Source organism: Balaenoptera ricei, chromosome 14 (assembly GCF_028023285.1).
Source record: "Balaenoptera ricei isolate mBalRic1 chromosome 14, mBalRic1.hap2, whole genome shotgun sequence".
NCBI lineage: Eukaryota > Metazoa > Chordata > Mammalia > Artiodactyla > Balaenopteridae > Balaenoptera > Balaenoptera ricei.
This window is the reverse complement of record NC_082652.1, coordinates 39,110,326-39,129,240: the sequence shown is the minus strand read 5'-3', so window position 1 is coordinate 39,129,240 and position 18,915 is coordinate 39,110,326. Positions and strand designations below refer to the sequence as shown.

The 18,915-nt window shown below is 37.2% G+C and overlaps 1 protein-coding gene across 1 annotated transcript in view; it reads right to left on the bottom strand.

The window, feature by feature from the left end:
• MIB1 (MIB E3 ubiquitin protein ligase 1) overlaps positions 1 to 18,915 on the bottom strand; it is a 119,028-nt gene that overhangs the window by 14,146 nt on the left and 85,967 nt on the right. The window contains exons 13-17 of the mRNA XM_059893667.1: positions 13,578 to 13,710; positions 10,352 to 10,438; positions 8,088 to 8,249; positions 5,733 to 5,914; positions 4,117 to 4,309 (exon numbers count right to left, since the gene is read on the bottom strand). Of these exons, the coding sequence (XP_059749650.1) occupies positions 4,117 to 4,309; positions 5,733 to 5,914; positions 8,088 to 8,249; positions 10,352 to 10,438; positions 13,578 to 13,710 (757 nt within the window). The remainder of the gene's footprint in view (positions 1 to 4,116; positions 4,310 to 5,732; positions 5,915 to 8,087; positions 8,250 to 10,351; positions 10,439 to 13,577; positions 13,711 to 18,915) is intronic.

Here is an 18,915-nt window from a genome sequence, read left to right as displayed (position 1 = left end):
TCTAGGATTATACATACAGGCTTTAAGACCTACTCAAGGTCAGACTATAACGAAGGGAATGTTTACCTTCAGTACACAAATCCAGCCCACAAACTGCAAACACTAAGCAGTACACTACCAGAACCACAGTGGGGAGCAGAGATAGGAAGACCCTGGAAATGGGCGACTAAGGAACCCATAGCCTGGAGGCAGGTACACTAACTTTTCATAGCTCCCAACAAAGTTTTTCCTCTCTCTAAAAGAACGGCTGAAATAAACAAATGGGACCTAATGAAACTTAAACAAGACGAAAAGACAACCCTCAGAATGGGAGAAAATACTTGCAAATGAAGCAACTGACAAAGGATTAATCTCCAAAATATATGAGCAGCACACATGGCTCAATAACAAAACAACAAACAACCCAATCAAAAAATGGGTGGAAGACCTAAATAGACATTTCTCCAAAGAAGACATACAGACGGCCAACAAACACATGAAAAGATGCTCAACATCACTAATTATTAGACAAATGCAAATCAAAACTATGATGAGGTATCACCTCACACCTGTCAGAATGGCCATCATCAAAAAATCTACAGACAATAAATGCTGGAGAGGGTGTGCAGAAAAGGGAACCGTCATACACTGCTGGTGGGAATGTAAATTGATACAGCCACTATAGTAAACAGTATGGAGGTTCCTTAAAAAACTAAAAATAGAACTACCATATGACTCAGCAATCCCACTACTGGGCATATACCCAGAGAAAACCATAATTCAAAAAAACACATGCACCCCAATGTTCATAGCAGCCCTATTTACAATAGCCAGGACCTGGAAGCAACCTAAATGCCCAGCGACAGATGAATGGATAAAGAAGATGTGGTACATATATATCATGGAATATTACTCAGCTATTAAAACAGAATGAAATTGGGTCATCTGTAGAGACATGGATGGACCTAGAGAGTGTCATACAGAGTGAAGTAAGTCAGAAAGAGAAAAGTAAATATCGTATAATAATGCATATATGTGGAAATCTAGAAAAATGGTATAGATGATCTTATTTGCAAAGCAGAAATAGAGACACAGATGTAGAGAACAAATGCACGGATACCAAGGGGGAAAGGGGTGGGGTGGGAGGAATTGGGAGACTGGGATTGACACATATACATTATTGATACTATGTATAAAATAGACAACTGATGGGAACATACTGTATAGCACAGGGAACTCTACCTAATGCACTGTGGTAACCTAAAAGGGAAGGAAGTCTAAAAGGGAGGGGATATCTGTATGTGTATGGCTGATTCATTTTGTTGTGCAATGGAGGCTAACACAACATTGTAAAGCAACCATACTCCAATAAAAATTAATTAAAAACAAAATAAAATAAAGGAAGGGCTGAGGACCATGGCTAAATTTCAAAGGTGTGTGAGTCAGCTATCTGGCTGGCTAATAAGCTAAAAAGAAAAGTAGGCACAATATGGGTGAAAGAAGTGAAAATCCCAAACTTTAGCAACTAGACAGACAGACAAAAGTCTCAAGAGCAATGACGACACGGAGGTGAAACTCTGACTGATCTAGCCATTTATATGTACGTAAGGAGCACCGTCATATAAATATTTTAAGAACTGTACGTGCTAAATACTGGCCAAACATTAAAATGTGACAATTTTAAAAAAAGTAAATTAGATATTATGTGTACAGTATCTAGTTCAATGCCTAATATAAAATCAGCGCTTGATACATGATGATTCTCTTCCCATTCAGCTATTATTTAAAAAAAAAATCTTTCTTTTTTTTTTTTTTTTTTATTTATTTATTTATTTTTTTTTGTTAATTTTATAGCTACTTTATTTATTTATTTATTTATTTTTGGCTGTGTTGGGTCTTCGGTTCGTGCGAGGGCTTTCTCTAGTTGCGGCAAGTGGGGGCCACTCTTCATCGCGGTGCAGGGACCGCTCTTCATCGCGGTGCGCGGGCCTTTCACTATCGCGGCCCCTCCCGTTGCGGGGCACAGGCTCCAGACGCTCAGGCTCAGTAGTTGTGGCTCACGGGCCCAGCTGCTCCGTGGCATGTGGGATCTTCCCAGACCAGGGCTCGAACCCGTGTCCCCTGCATTAGCAGGCAGATTCTCAACCACTGCGCCACCAGGGAAGCCCAAAAAAAAAAAAAAAAAAAAAATCTTTCTAAGCATAACTTTTTCCCCTTCTGGATTTTTTTCCTCAGATTACATTCCCAGGAGTGGAATTACTATATCAAAGCATATTTATTGTAACTGTTTGTATATATATTGTCAGGATGGTCTCTCAAAAAAATGTAAACCCATTTATTCAGCCAACTGCAGTGTTAAGAGAGTACTCATTTCTCACTTTCCTAGCATTATTTAAAGTTTACTTTTGCTAATTTGACAAGAATGGCTAATAATAGTTCATAATTTTTAATTTGTATTTCTTTAATTGCTAAAGAGACCAAGCTTGTTTATTCTCCCTCCCTCCAAATACTAGTTTTACAATTTGTTTTATCTTCAGTGAAGATGTTCATGATCCTTTAACCACTTGGGGTCGCTATTTCTTTACATTCGAAGGCTCTGCAACAAACCTGGCAAATCTCTTTGGTGGGTATGTAAGTTTTTCTACTTTTGTACAGGTTTAGAAATTCCATAACTTAAAATACAAAGACACCTTACTAATTCTTGGAATTCAGAACTGGTCTAAAAAGGAGTGACAGACAACATAATCCTTCCTCTCTACCTTCCTGTTCTGTCAACCCTCCCTTGTAGACATTGGTTTTAATTCTGTCTGTGTATCATAACACAGAGGAAAGAATTGTGACTTAAGAATCAAGAAAACTGCGTTGAAGACCCAACTGTCAGTGTACTTCTTTGAGCTTTGGTTTTTTCAATTATTTCAGTAAACCAAAATGAGTAAGATGGAAAAGCACTAAGTTACATGGAAAAAAAATGAAACCAGAAACCCAGAAAAGAATACTGCTTCTCAAAAAGCAAAAGGAGTCAGATGAGATAAAAAGTTCAGAGGAGATACAGAATTTGACCACCAAGAACTGCAGGATGATCAGACTTTATTTGCCTAATGGTGGGATACAGTACGAAATGAATAGCATCGTCTATGAAGTTTTCTTGCCCAGTATGTCTAAGCTGACCCTAATCAAGCCGTTAGATCTAACTTCCAGTTTACAAAATCACAAAGGATATAGAAACAAATTAAAGAACACCATGATAGGGCTTCCCTGGTGGCGCAGTGGTTGAGAGTCTGCCTGCTAATGCAGGGGACACGGGTTCGAGCCCTGGTCTGGGAAGATCCCACATGCCGCGGAGCAACTAGGCCCGTGAGCCACAACTACTGAGCCTGCGCGTCTGGAGCCTGTGCCCCGCAACGGGAGGGGCCGCGATAGTGAAAGGCCCGCGCACTGCGATGAAGAGCGGTACCCGCACCGTGATGAAGAGTGGCCCCCGCTTGCCGCAACTAGAGAAAGCCCTCGCACGAACCAAAGACCCAACACAGCCAAAAATAAATAAATAAATAAAGTAGCTATTAAAAAAAAAAAAAAAAAAAAAAAAAGGCATAAGGCATATAGAAAATAAATAGCACAATGACAGAAGTAATCCCTCCTTCTAAGTAATTGCTTTAAATACAAATGGATTAAACCCTCCAATCAAAAGAAAAAGATTGGCAAAATGGATAAAAAAAAAAAAAAAAAAAAAAAAAAAAAAAGAACACCATGATAAAAATCAAATAAATCCAGAATGTGTAATATTCTACCGAAAAAATCAACTAGTCTTTTACAAAGATGAATACAAAACAATCCATGTACTCAAAAAAGGTGCAGTATACAAGTAACTACAACACAAAGTGGAATTAAATACATCTTTAGGTTATAAGGGACTTTGAAAGTAAAATAGTAGATTACTTTTATTTTTAACTAGTACTGTAGTTTACGTATTTCAATTGGTGTCTTGATAAATGTATAAATTATACATTCCCATATTTAGATCAGTCTTAGGAAGAACAAAATTAAAAGACACGTGGCATCATATAATCTTATTTACCATTAACTGTAGTCTTGAAGAACTTCAAAAAATAATAAAATGCTATATTAAAAACATATTACCTTTGTCCTGGATTGAACTTGTTCTTTACAGATGAGGCATTTCTTGACTCGTGGAGAACACAAAGAACAGGTAGCAATATGTCCACATGGGCCAAAAAGAGTATCTCTCTTCATATCTGAGCACACCATACACTCTTCTAAGGTTTCAGAATCATTACTAATCATAGAAGGACTTCGAGAACCCACCTGACCACTAGTAAATGAAAATATTTCTAATCAAGCCTATGAGAATATTCATACTACAAATTCATTAATTTAAATGTTTTTTAAAACATCTAGAGCATCATTAGTATGGGTAAAAAACAACTTTAGTTATGTTAAAAAATTAAGCTTTAACATCTATATATGAAACATTGTATACTATATTTTTCTACTTCTCTGCATTTTTACGTACTTCTAGTACAATTCAAATTTCAATTCAACAAATCCTCACCCAATGGAAAAGAGTGAATCTTCTTCTAACAAAGAAATCAAAAACACTAGTTTAAAAAAATTAACATAAACAGTTTACATCAGAAACTGTTTTATCTATATAGGACCAGCTGAGGAAGACACAGGATATAGGAATAAAACAAAAATCCTAACTAGAGCCCATGTTAGTTATCCTAACTACAGACAGAATGAAGCATTATCAGAGTCCACAACTGACAGGGCACTTTGGAAAATATGTCACTGCAGCTGCTGTTTTGACATTTCTTTTAAGTGTATCCTTAAGGAGCATACAATTCTATTACAGAAAGACAGAACACATCTATAAATATATATATACAAGACATAAAAATACATATGCACAACCAACTACAGGTACAGATAGAAAAGGGACACTCTGTTTCCACTACAATCTTCAGAAACTCATGAACATGTGGGCTCACATGCACACATTCAAAGTGGTTTCCCCTTACACCCCAGTGTTTAAGTTATTACTGCAGTAATTACAGTGCCTCTATATATTTTTAGATGCATTCTGCCTTGCTCTAATAAAATGCCCCTTAAGGATATACTTAAAGAAATGTATATACCTGTATATAAAATGGAATACTACTCAGCCATAAAAAAGAATGAAACAATGCCATTTGCAGCAATATGGATGGACCTAGTGATTATCATACTAAGTGAAGCAAGTCAGACAAAGACAAATATCATATGATATCACTTATACGTGGAATCTAAAATATGATACAAATGAACTTATTTATAAAACAGAAACAGACTCAGACATAGAAACAGACATAGAAAACAAACTTATGGGTACCAAAGGGGAAAGAGGTGGGGGGCAGATAAATTAGGAGTTTGGGATTAGCAGATACAAACTACTATATATAAAATAAACAACAAGGTCCTACTGTATAGCACAGGGAACTATATTCAATATCCTGTAATAAACCATGATGGAAAAGAATATGAAAAAGAGTATGTATATATATGTATAACTGAATCTCTTTGCTGTACACCAGAAATTAACACAACATTGTAAATCAACTATACTTCAATAAAAAATAAAAAAGAATAGAATAAAAAAGAAATGTATATACCTCATTATATTAATTTCCCTATAACTGTGGAACCACATGATACTTTATGTACAGAATATTAGGTTTTATGATAATAATACAAACCTGACTTTTTCTTTATGACACTTTGCCAGTGCTTTGCAGAGACTCGGATCAGGACAGAGATCAAGTGGCGACTGACCCTTCTTATTTCGAATGCTAAGGTCAGCACCATTAGCAGCCAAGAAACAGGCAATAGATGCTGCACTCTTCTTCTCGGCTCCCTGGGTACCAAGTCCCATTATTAACTGAAATCAAATGAAAAAATTCATTATTTTCCCTTTAGGAATCTGTTATCAATTCTTATCACCAAATATATATATATATACGCAAGAATGTGTGTGTGGTGTGCACGTGCTTGCATATATATGTATGTATATATGAATATGTATGTGTGGTAAAAAACATGTATGGCAAGACTATATAGATGTGGTGGACACTTATGAGTTGCAGTCCTATTATCCTTCCTCCATGTCACCTACCCCCCAATTTCCTCAGGTGTATAGTATGAGGACTGACCCATCTCCAGTTTTAGAGGTGAACCAAAGATGGCTCAAACCACTCAGAGACCCATCTCATCTATGTGATTAGTTCAGGGGTGACACATAACCTAAATCAGGTCAATTAAGGCCAATAAAACTCAAGAACAAGACTTCTGATTGAGATATTGAGGAGACAGTCTCCCTTTGCTACTCAATTTGCCTCTGAAACTGCGAGCAACCAACGTGAAATGAAAAGGGGAGAGACAACTGAGAAAAGAACCAAGAACCAGGAATTAAGCCACGAAGTGGAGAATGAGACAGATCAGGTTCTACTGTCATCTGAGGTTCTGACTCATACATCTTGTCTGAAAATAGTCATAATAATTGTTAATATTTATGGAGCATCTACAATGGACTAAGAACTATTTTAAGCAGTTTCCATGAATTAACTCATTTAATCTTTACAACCTTATGGAGGTAGTTACTCACTTCCCCTAGTTTTAAAATGAGAAAAACGAGGCACATAGGAGTTAGAGTATTTACCTATGGTCATATAGAAAGGCAGCAATTCTCAAACACTTTGGTCTCAAAACCCTTTACATTCTTAAAAATGATTCTAAAATTCATATGGAAACGTGAAGGACTCAGAATAGTCAAACAACTTTGAAAAAGAAGAAGAGACTTATACCACTGACTTCAACATTTATTACAAAGCTACTGTAATCAAGACAATGGGTTGGCATCACATAGATAAAGACACAGATCAATAGAAAAGAACTGATTTTAGATAAAAGCACAACAGGCAATTCAGTAGAAAAAGACAGTCTTTTCAAACAAATGGGGCTGGAACGAACCACAAACAAACAAAAAACAAAAAAGAACTTTGACCCATACCTCATATTATGCATATAAAAATTAACACAAAATGAATCACAGACCTAAATGTAACAGCTAAAACTTTATAAGCTTCTAGTACAAAATAGGAGAAGACCTTAGTGACCTTGGATTTAGCAAAGATTTCTCAGGACACAAACAATAAAAGAAAACTTGGTCAATCAGACTTCATTAAAATTAAGAACCTCTGCTCTTCGAAAAATACTGTTAAAAGAATGAAAAGAGGGCTTCCCTCGTGGCGCAGTGGTTAAGAATCCACCTGCCAATGCAGGGGACACGGGTTCGAGCCCTGGTCTGGGAAGATCCCACATGCCGCGGAGCAGCTAAGCCTGTGCGCCACAACTACTGAGCCTGCACTCTAGAGCCCGTGCGCCACAACTACTGAAGCCCGCACGCCTAGAGCCCGTGCTCCGCAACAAGAGAAGCCACCACAACGAGAAGCTCACACACCGCAATGAAGAGTAGCCCCCGCTCGCTGCAACTAGAGAAAGCCCATGTGCAGCAATGAAGACCCAACGCAGCCAAAAATAAATAAATAAATAAATAAATAAATAAATAAAATTTAAAAAAAGAATGAAAAGACAAGCTACAGACTGGGAGAAAGTATGTGCATACCACATATCTGATAAAGAACTTGTATTCAGTTTATAAAAAGAACCCTCAAAACTTAGTAGTAAGAAGACAGCTCAACAAAATAATGAAGAAGGTCTGAAGAGACACTTCATCAAATATACATGAGTGGTGAACAAGCAAATGAAAAGATGTTCAATACCAGCAGTCATAAGGAAATGCAAATTCAAACCACAAAAAGACACCACAATACTCCTGTGTGAATGGCTAAAGTTATTGAAGGAGAACCAAACAACTTTTAGTAAGAATGCAAAACAATACAGTTAGCATTGACTAGTATTTAGCTCATAAACTGTGTATATCTGTAGCTCTGATGAAATATTTTATCAGGTGCAAGTTAAATTAGCCATAAATATAAGCCTCTGCATTAAAAGATGCTCCCACTGGCACTGAATTGAAGATTATCTTTACTCACGGTGTTTTTGGATGGCTCCCAGGCAGCATCGACCTTCCCCACATCTTGCATATCTTGAAGCTGACGTAGCTGAGACAAAGTGTGATGCCTCAGAGCTTCATGCAAAGGAGTATCCCCATCCTTATCCTGAATATCTAATTTGGCACCTGCACGGACCAAAAGCTAGAAGAGAAAAACATCTCATTTTGCTAAAGTATTCCACCCACAAGAAGTTACAACATCTCTAAAGTAACAGTGTGAGAACCCTGGACCTATCTGACGGGGTTGCTATGAAAGTTAATTATTTTTATGTATTTGCTTGCTAAAGTACTCTATATCCCTGTGACTCCTTACAAATAATGATGAACCTGGTTTTTCAAATATACTGAGTTAGAGAAAGCAGAAAGAAATAAGAACCAAAATGTTGCTCAATTAATCTACTCTAAGATCAAGATAACTGGGGGAAATTTAGGACATTTTTTTTCTCCTTTTATTTATTTTTAAAAATAAATTTATTTACTTATTTATTTATTTATTTTTGGCAGTGTTGGATCTTCGCTTCTGTGCAAGGGCTCTCTCCAGTTGCAGCGAGCAGGGGCCACTCTTCATCGCGGTGCGCGGGCCTCACTAGCGCGGCCTCTCGTTGCGGAGCACAGGCCCCAGACGCGCAGGCTCAGCAGTTGTGGCGCACGGGCTTAGTTGCTCCGCAGCATGTGGGATCTTCCCAGACCAGGGCTTGAACCCGTGTCCCCTGCATTGGCAGGCAGATTCTCAACCACTGCGCCACCAGGGAAGCCCTTTTTTTCTCCTTTTAATTTCAGATATGTGAGTTGGAATATTTTAAGTATTTCCAATAGGACCAAATCATAACGTTCAAAATTCTTCTATTATTTAAATAAGCAAGTTATTTACTTCCATTCTCTTTGGTTAATTTTCTCCAAATGTATGGTTATAAGGGTTATAAGTCCAAATATCAGAGAAATGAATTTTTGGCAAGAGGGATTTTAAATAATAATAAAAGTGAAGTGTTTGCTAAACTGCAATCTCTTACATATAATGCATAATTGACATATCTCAATCGATATATATGTATATTTTTAAAATATATTTATTTATTTATTTATTTATTTATTTTTGGCTGCATTGGGTCTTTGTTGCTGCATGTGGGCTTTCTCTAGTTTCAGCGAGTGGGGGTTACTCTTGGTTGCGGTGCACTGGCTTCTCGTTGCAGTGGCTTCTCTTGTTGTGGAGCACAGGCTCTAGGCACGCGGGCTTCAGTAGTTGTGGCACACGGGCTCAGCAGCTGTGGCTCGTGGGCTCTAGAGCGCAGGCTCAGTAATTGTGGCACACAGGCTTAGTTGCTCCGCGGCATGTGGGATCTTCCCGGACCAGGGCTCGAACCCGTGTCCCCTGCATTGGCAGGCGGATTCTTAACCACTGAGCCACCAGCAAAGCCCTCAATCGATATTTTAAGTGGTAAACATAAAACTTTGCTTACAGTGCTTTAACAAGTTCCCTAATCCTTTCTGTAAATGCTATCAGAGTTTTAGAAAAATACCATACAAAGAAACCAATCTCAAGCACATGGTCCTACCTGTCTTGGCTAATTACTGTTTTCTTTTGTTTTGTTTGCTTTGTTTCAAAAAGATTGTATCATGTCTCTGCAGGACAGTTTCTCAAATTTGAACATGCATCACAATTACCTGGGGGCCTGTTAAACCACAGATTGCTAGTTCCCACCCTTGGAGGTTCTGATTTGGTTGGTCTGAGGTGGGGCCCAGGAATTTACTTTTCTACCAAAGTCTCAGGTGATGCTGATGCTGCTGCTTCAGCCTCCAAGCTTTAAGAATCACTGCTCTACAAAAAAGTTGTAAACAGATACTCTTTCAAGTCTTTTGACTGGAATCACCGGATTAGTAAAATAAAAATATACATGTCAGCTTTTTTGGAATCTGTTCAGCAAATGTCTAGCCAAAGCCTTTAATTACAGTTCACTCTCAATTATAAAAATTAAAAGGGAGTATACTTTTTAAAAAAAACAAATCTGTAAGTTACTCTGAAATTCTCTGATTTAATATTCTGGGAATTTACAAATCTGGCAACAAAATTATAAAGACTTTGAATATCAGAATCTTATGATCTTCCCTATTACAAATTAAAACTCTTTACCCAACTGATGTACAATATTAGCCTAAAATCATAATTTTTACCTCTAACTATGCCTTTTGAGAAATCTAACAAAGTATGATTTAATAAGCAAAGATTCACTTTAGTAGACACGTTACCCTCACAATCTGGGTGTGCTGCCGCTCAACAGCAAGGTGTAGGGCAGTCTGCTGGTTCACATTCTGGATATCCAGGTTTGCGTTACCCTGAAGAAGAACAAGGCATACACAGTTAAACGTGACAAGAGGGAAGCATACTAAACTAACTCTTTGCGAAGAATCGGTAACACTGGACACTACTGACCACGCCCCCTTCCTAGGGGCTGGGACCTTGTTCTCATATGGTAACATAGGAAGAAGTGGATAGGGCAGCAAACTTTCTGAAGTAGAACAGCAAGTTTAAAATAATTATTTTTATTACGGTGATTCTGTCTAAGAACAGTTAACGGACAAAGTACAGTACAAACACAGCTCCCTTTTAATCTCCATTATAGAGCAATGGACATAATCAGCTCATTTTAACTGTAAATATTTCCTGAAAATACATTAATGAGTCTTCATACTGGACCTAGATTTATTTTAATGACCTAATAAGGTCAGTTCCTCTTGCTGCATAATTGAGCTCTTCCTCATTCACTGAAAAGGAACTCTGCTGGAGGGTGAGAAGAAGACAACGCTTAATTAGTACATACAAACACTTATTGAAGGAAGAGCAGAAAGTCCCACCAGGGCCCTGAGATAGACAAAGGACCATGAGAACAGCTGATGCCAAGCACAGAGGAAAGGGACAGAGAAGCAAAAGCAATGAACATAGTGTCAGTGGACCTAGGTTCAAGTGTTGTCAGCGACGAGCTTTGTGAGCTTAAGCAAGCACTGTATCATTTCATGCCTATTTCCTCAGCTCCAAAATGGTAAGGGCACAACCTATTCCAGGGGTCAATGTGAGGATTAAGAAAAATAACATGTCAAAATGCCTAGAACCATGTCTGGCATGATAAAAAATAATAAATTTTTTTTTTTAAATAATAAATTTTTTTTAAAAACTAAAATTAAGTAGAGGGCTACAGAGTCAAAAAATAAACTGTATCATTCCATTTGTATCTTAGAACCATTCATGCCCTATGATCACAACTCTGACACCCCCACCTGTGCACCTGCTTGGTACATCAGGTAGGGCTGAAACTCCCTTACGGGAGTTTGGTTGGTCTGAACATGCTATGTATGACATGTTCGGGAAGGTGGGAGTTTCTGGTTTGTTTTTACTATTTATGTTTCTTTGAGTGCAATCATTAGGCTCCTGATCTCAGCTTGCTTTCCTTTTTTTTTTTTTGAGCCGTGCTGCATGGCTTATGGGATCTTAGTTCGCCAACCAGCAACTGACCAGCGATGGCCCATGGCAGTGAAAGCACTGAGTCCTAACCAATGGACCACCAGTGAATTCCCTCAGCTTGTTTTCTTATCATGCCTGTTCTCATATAAATGCAGAAAGTGAGGGATCTCCATTTTAAGTTTCCTGAACTTTTTTCCATCATTTAGATTTTCCAAAGTAGTATTCATTGTATGGATATACCATAATTTGTTTATTCAGACACTAGTTGATGAACATTTGGTTTGCTTTCAGTTTAGGGCTATTACAAATAATGCTGCTACAAGTATTTAGTAGGAGTATTTCGTGGAAATGTGCCCTCAGTTCTCTTGGATACATATCTAGACGTGAGACTGCTGGGATGAATATATGTTTAACTTTATAAGAAACTGCTAAACTGTTTTTCAACATGGCTACCCTGAAAAACACCAGCAACGTTTGTGAATTCTAACTGACCCACATCCCAATCAACACTTGGTTTTGTTGGCATTTTTAATTTTAGTCATTGTAGTTGGTGATTAGTAGTGTTGGTGTAATTTCTGTTTTCCTAATGACCAATGGTAATTTAAGCAAGGTCACAGGATACATGGTAAATATATTTAAAAAATTGCAACTCTATATATTAGCAATATATAACTGGAAATTGAAATTTTAAAATAATACAATTTACCAATAGGATCAAAAAATTACTTAAAGATAAATCTAATATGTGTAAGAGCAATCAAACTCCCCCAAAGACTTTTAATAGAAACTAATACCTAATTCTAAAATGTACTGGGAAATTCCAAAGATCTAGAACATTAAAGTAGTTCTGAGAAAGAAAAACAAAGTTAGAGGACTTACTCTAACTATTTCAAGACTTACTATAAAGCAACAATAACCAAGACAGTGTGGTACTGGCTTAAGGTCAGTCGTTTGGATTTTGGATGAAAAGTAATTTATCATAATTAACAACACTTCTAAGAAAATCAATTTTAGTAATAAAGGCTTACAATGGCAGGGGAAAGGTTTGTTTAACTTTTGAACTATTTTTTTTACCTAAACTTCTGTAGTTTATGGAATGTCTATCTTATGATCTATGACCTAATTACACATAATGTACTATCTACTAAATTTTTCTGCTGTTTCATCTTCTTAACTAGACTGTAAGTTCCTTGAAGTCAGGGATCACAGATAATTCTTTGGTAACTTTAGTGCTTAGCTATGGCATATGCTTGACTGAAGCATTTAAAAATTTTGCTGAATATACCAAAATATCATAAAATTGCAATAAATGGGTTTCCCTCAAAATCCAATCTCATAAAAATGTAGAGCCATCTTATTCCTGAGATGAATGAAATGACCAAGGTGAGCCTATGCTGCTATCCAAGGGGTCCAGCAGTAGTCATGAACTGCATCCCTAGAGCCTAGCTGCAGCCTGGTGTTACCTGGTGGCACCTGCCCACACCAGCTTAGATATCAACATGACGGTTCTTGGTGCTACAGCAGAGTGATTCTTCCACAATAGTGGCAGTGACTCTGGAAAATCCCTTTTCATTGATGCTTATTTCGTTGGACCAATCCAGGAAGACTGTGCAGAGAGAATACTGGAGACTGAAGGATTCCCCCCCGCCCCCTTCTCCCCACACACACCACTAACTCCCTCCATTTAAGAACCAATGTTAGGGGAATTCTCTGGTGGTCCAGTCTTTAGGGCTCCATGCTTCCACTGCACAGGGCACCAGTTCGATCCCTGGTTGGGGAACTAAGATTCTACACACTGCGTGGCGCAGTCAGGGAAAAAAAAACAAAAAACAAAAAACAATGTTAGGCGGAAGACTAAATTCATACTATATCTGAATTTGCATCATCATGGGATTTTACTGTAAGATACCATCATCATGGGATTTTACTTATTATCAATAAGTAGTTGATGAAGTAAAAAATAAATAAATAGCAATGATCCAAAATTGTTAAAAATTACTGAACTGCTTTTCCTACCTGATGTACCAACAGTTCAGCCACTTCTACATGATTATTAAGGGCAGCCAGATGCAAGGCAGTATAACCATCATCTTTCTTCTCATCCACAATCCACGGTCTTGGTAATTTCGACAGTAAAACACGCATTGCACTGAAAGTCAAATATTTAATTAAATATTTTATTATTTTCTTTAGAAAAAATATTCAAAAGAAACTTTTAAAATCAAATGAATATACTCCTCTTTAAAGAAAATTATGCCCTTAGAGACAAACAGAAATTCAAAATTTCTAAATCTTAAATACACAGCCTTTTGATATTGTAAGAGGTAAACGAATTATTGCTGTTTGGAGAACAGAATCAAAACAGAATGGGAGTGCTACAAAAGGGAAACATTATGAGAGGAAAAAAACCAAAGGTAAAAGAAATATACCCTAATAAGGATATATGTTGGCCTTGTGGAATCTCTTAGGTTCAACTGGAATAGTATATATTAACAAAGAGTTAATAAAGAACAACCAGGTAACAACAGCTAGGAAGGAAAAATAGTGATAAGACAAATTTTAGGTAGCTGGCAGATTATCATGAACTTTGCAGAATTAAAAATGTGATATATGTCATTTAGCAGTGCTAAATCCAGTTGATATCAAAACACACAAAATGGTCACTATAATCTAATATTTAAAATTTAAGATATGGTAACAAAGTATCTCCAAAGCAAAAAAGACAAAGTTATCCTAAAGAGCACCAAAGATTAAACCATAAAAAATCAGGGGAACTAATTATCGAGAAATCATGCTTTGTAGAGAAAAAGCTAGCCTACCACTCAAAAAGGAAAATAAAATCAGAAGCAACTTTCCTAACCCTAACCAGTCTAACTTTTCTTAACATAGAGGTTTTGTGTGGAAAACTCATAACGTAATTTGGAAAAAATCTCCCTTAATACATCTATCAACTAATTGTTTTTTTTTAAAGAGTGCGACCTAAGATAACTGCTCCTGCAAAGAGTATTGGACTTGGCTCAGACAACACTGATATACGTATTAGATATTGAATCTTCCCTCACACCTAAAAAATGCAGTAAACACAGAAAAGAAAAGCTTTTAAAATTGTGCCAATAGAGTACAACAGGGCAAGAAATAACAGTAAGATACATATCGGGATAGTGTTTCGTAAGGTGATACACATGACAGAAAAATTTTTAATAGAGAAATGTGATAAATGTATGGAGAAACAGTCTGAAGATGCAGAATAAGAATGTGTGTAAATGAAACTGTAAGTCTCTAAAATAATGAGACTAAGGCCTAACATGAGCCAGAGCGTGTTCCCTTAACGGCAGTGGGCTATGAATCCCGAACAGGAAGTCCAAGACATCTCAGAACAAGCTTTGGAGGGTCCAAGAATCTCCAAAACTGTACTCAAATCTGGAAGTTTATAGCTTTTATCAGATTTTTAAACGGGTTTATGATCCAAGGTGTACTGAGAATCAAAACTTTAAGACAGCCTTTGGTGGTTGTTACTGAAGCTACAATCACTGTTCATGGGTAACAAGACTTCTTTGGAAATCTATGAACCATTTTCTCCCGGAAAATACACATAAAAATCTTTACATACAATTTTGAGGAAGTCCAAAACCCCTAAGTTCCATTCATGGACCTCATACAAAGCTAAAGATTCCTGCTTTAGCTCATTTTCAGTAATTATAAGGATTCTATACCTCCTCATTCAGTGGATTAAAATAGAATACTAGAAATTATGTAGATTTTGACTCAAATTCTTAATGGGGAAAAGTACTGGTACAACAATATACTACTGAGTGTTTGGATTTGGCATAATCATGATGCTAATTCCATAGATTATCTGTTACCTTACACACTTGACCATGTGAGAAACAGAATTTAGCTTTATGATTCTTTTGGAGAGTTTTGAAGATTCAAGTATTAAATCATGTAAAAAAAGTTTTAATAAAGAAAAAATGTAATCATTAAAAATAATAAGATAGGACCCAGATTTGAAATTTGCTCTCCTGTCTTCTCCTTGGATGCCGTGTGAATAAGGCCTGTCTTCACTGCAAACCTTGGATATCTTAGCATTTTGGCTTGCTGTGTTTCTGACAAAGGGAACCTGGCTCGGATAAATCACCCAGCAAAGAAAAATCCAAGACACCAGTAAGATTTTTACCACAGTTGTCTACGCCATGTGGCTGAGAGGGTCTTGGTGCTCCAGCCAGGTGTCAGGACAGAGCCTCTAAGGTGGGAGAGCTGAGTTCGGGACACTGGACCACCAGAGACCTCCTGGCCCCACGTAATATCAACCAGCGAGAGCTCACCCAGAGATCTCTGTCTCAACACTAAGACCCAGATCCACTCGACAACCAGCAAGCTCCAGTGCTGGACACCCTATGCCAAACTAGCAAGACAGGAACACAACTCCACCCATTAGCAGAGAGGCTGCCTAAAATCATACTAAGTTCACAGACACCCCAAAACATACCACCGTATGCAGTCCTGCCCACCAGAAAGACAAGATCCAGCCTCATCCACCAGAAAACAGGCACCAGTCCTCTCCACCAGGAAGCCTACACAAGCCACTGAATCAACCTTACCCACTGGGGGCAGACACCAAAAACAAAGGGAACTATGAACCTGCAGTCAGCGAAAGGAGACCCCAAACACAGTAAGTTAAGCAAAATGGGAAGACAGAGAAATATGCAGCAGATGAAGGAGCAAGGTAAAAACCTACCAGACCAAACAAATGAAGAGGAAATAGGCAGTCTACCTGAAAAAGAATTCAGAGTAATGATAGTAAAGATGATCCAAAATCTTGGAAATAGAATGGAGAAAATACAAGAAACATGTAACAAGGACCTAGAAGAACTAAAGAGCAAACAAACAATGATGAACAACACAATAAATGAAATTAAAAATTCTCTAGAAGGAATCAAGAGCAGAATAACTGAGGCAGAAGAACGGATAAGTGACCTGGAAGGTAAAATAGTGGAAATAACTACCACAGAGCAGAATAAAGAAAAAAGAAAGAAAAGAATTGAGGACAGTCTCAGAGACCTCTGGGATAACAATAAATGGACCAACATTCGAATTATAGGGGTCCCAGAAGAAGAAGAAGAGAAGGGACTGAGAAAATATTTGAAGAGATTATAGTTGAAAACTTCCCTAATATGGGAAAGGAAATAGTCAATCAAGTCTAGGAAGCACAGAGAGTCCCATACAGGATAAATACAAGGTGAAACACGCCAAGACACATATTAATCAAACTATGAAAAATTAAATACAAAGAAAAAATATCAAAAGCAGCAAGGGAAAAGCAACAAATAACATACAAGAGAATCCCCATAAGGTTAACAGCTGATCTTTCAGCAGAAACTCTGCAGGCCAGAAGGGAGTGGCAGGACATATTTAAAGTGATGAAAGGGAAAAACCTACAACCGAGATTACTCTACCCAGCAAGGATCTCATTCACATTTGACGGAGAAATTAAAACTTTACAGACAAGCAAAAGCTAAGAGAATTCAGCACCACCAAACCAACTTTACAACAAATGCTGAAGGAACTTCTCTAAGCAGGAAACACAAGAGAAGGAAAAGACCTACAATAACAAACCCAAAACAACTACAAAAAAGGCAATAGGAACATACATATCGATAACTACCTTAAATGTAAATGGATTAAATGCTCCAACTATAAAAGACACAGACAGGCTGAATGGATACAAAAGCAAGACCTGTATATATGCTGTCTACAAGAGACTCACTTCAGACCTAGAGACACATACAGACTGAAAGTGAGGGGATGGAAAAAGATATTCCATGCAAATGGAAATCAAAAGAAAGCTGGAGTAACAATTCTCATATCAGACAAAATAGACTTTAAAATAAAGACTATCACAAGAGACAAACAAGGACACTGCATAATGATCAAGGGATCAATCCAAGAAGAAGATATAACAATTGTAAATATTTATCCACCCAACATAGGAGCACCTCAATACATAAGGCAAATACTAACAGCCATAAAAGGGGAAATCGACAGTAACACAATCGTAGTAGGGAACTTTAACACCCCACTTTCACCAATGGACAGATCATCCAAAATGAAAATAAATAAGGAAACACAAGCTTTAAATGATACATTAAACAAGATGGACTTAATTGATATTTATAGGACATTCCATCCAAAAACAACAGAATACACTTTTTTCTCAACTGCTCATGGAACATTCTCCAGGACAGATCATATCTTGGGTCACAAATTAAGCCTTGGTAAATTTAAGAAAATTGAAATCATATCAATATCTTTTCCTACCACAATGCTATGAGACTAGGTATCAATTACAGGAAAAAAACTGTAAAAAATACAAACACACGGAAGCTAAACAATACCATACTAAATAACCAAGAGATCACGGAAGAAATCAAACAGGAAATCAAAAAATACCTAGAAACAGATGACAATGAGAACACAACGGCCCAAAACCTATGGGATGCAGCAAAAGCAGTTCTAAGAGGGAAGTTTATAGCAATACAATACTACCTCAAGAAACAAGAAACATCTCAAATAAATAACCTAACCTTACACCTACAGCAATTGGAGAAAGAAGAACAAAAAAACCCAAAGTTAGCGGAAGGAAAGAAATCATAAAGATCAGATCAGAAATAAATGAAAAACAAAATGAAGGAAACGATAGCAAAGATCAATAAAACTAAAAGCTGGTTCTCTGAGAAGATAAACAAAATTGATAAACCATTAGCCAGGCTCACCAAGAAAAAAAAGGGAGAAGACTCAAATCAACAGAATTAGAAATGAAAAAGGAGAAGTAACAACTGACACTGCAGAAATACAAAGGATCATGAGAGATTACTACAAGCAACTATATGTCAATAAATTGGACAACCTGGAAGAAATGGACAAACTCTTAGAAAAGCACAACCTTCCGAGACTGAACCAGGAAGAAACAGAAAATATAAACAGACCAATAACAAGCACTGAAATTGAGACTGTGATTAAAAATCTTCCAACAAACAAAAGCCCAGGACCAGATGGCTTCACAGGCAAATTGTATCAAACATTTAGAGAAGAGCTAACACTTATCCTTCTCAAACTCTTCCAAAATATAGCAGAGGGAGGAACACTCCCAAACTCATTCTACAAGGCCACCATCACCCTGATACCAAAACCAGACAAAGATGTTGTTATGAAAAAAGAAAACTACAGGCCAATATCACTGATGAACATAGATGCAAAAATCCTCAACAAAACACTAGCAAACAGAAACCAACAGCACATTAAAAGGATCATACACCATGATCAAGTGAGGTTTATCCCAGGAATGCAAAGATTC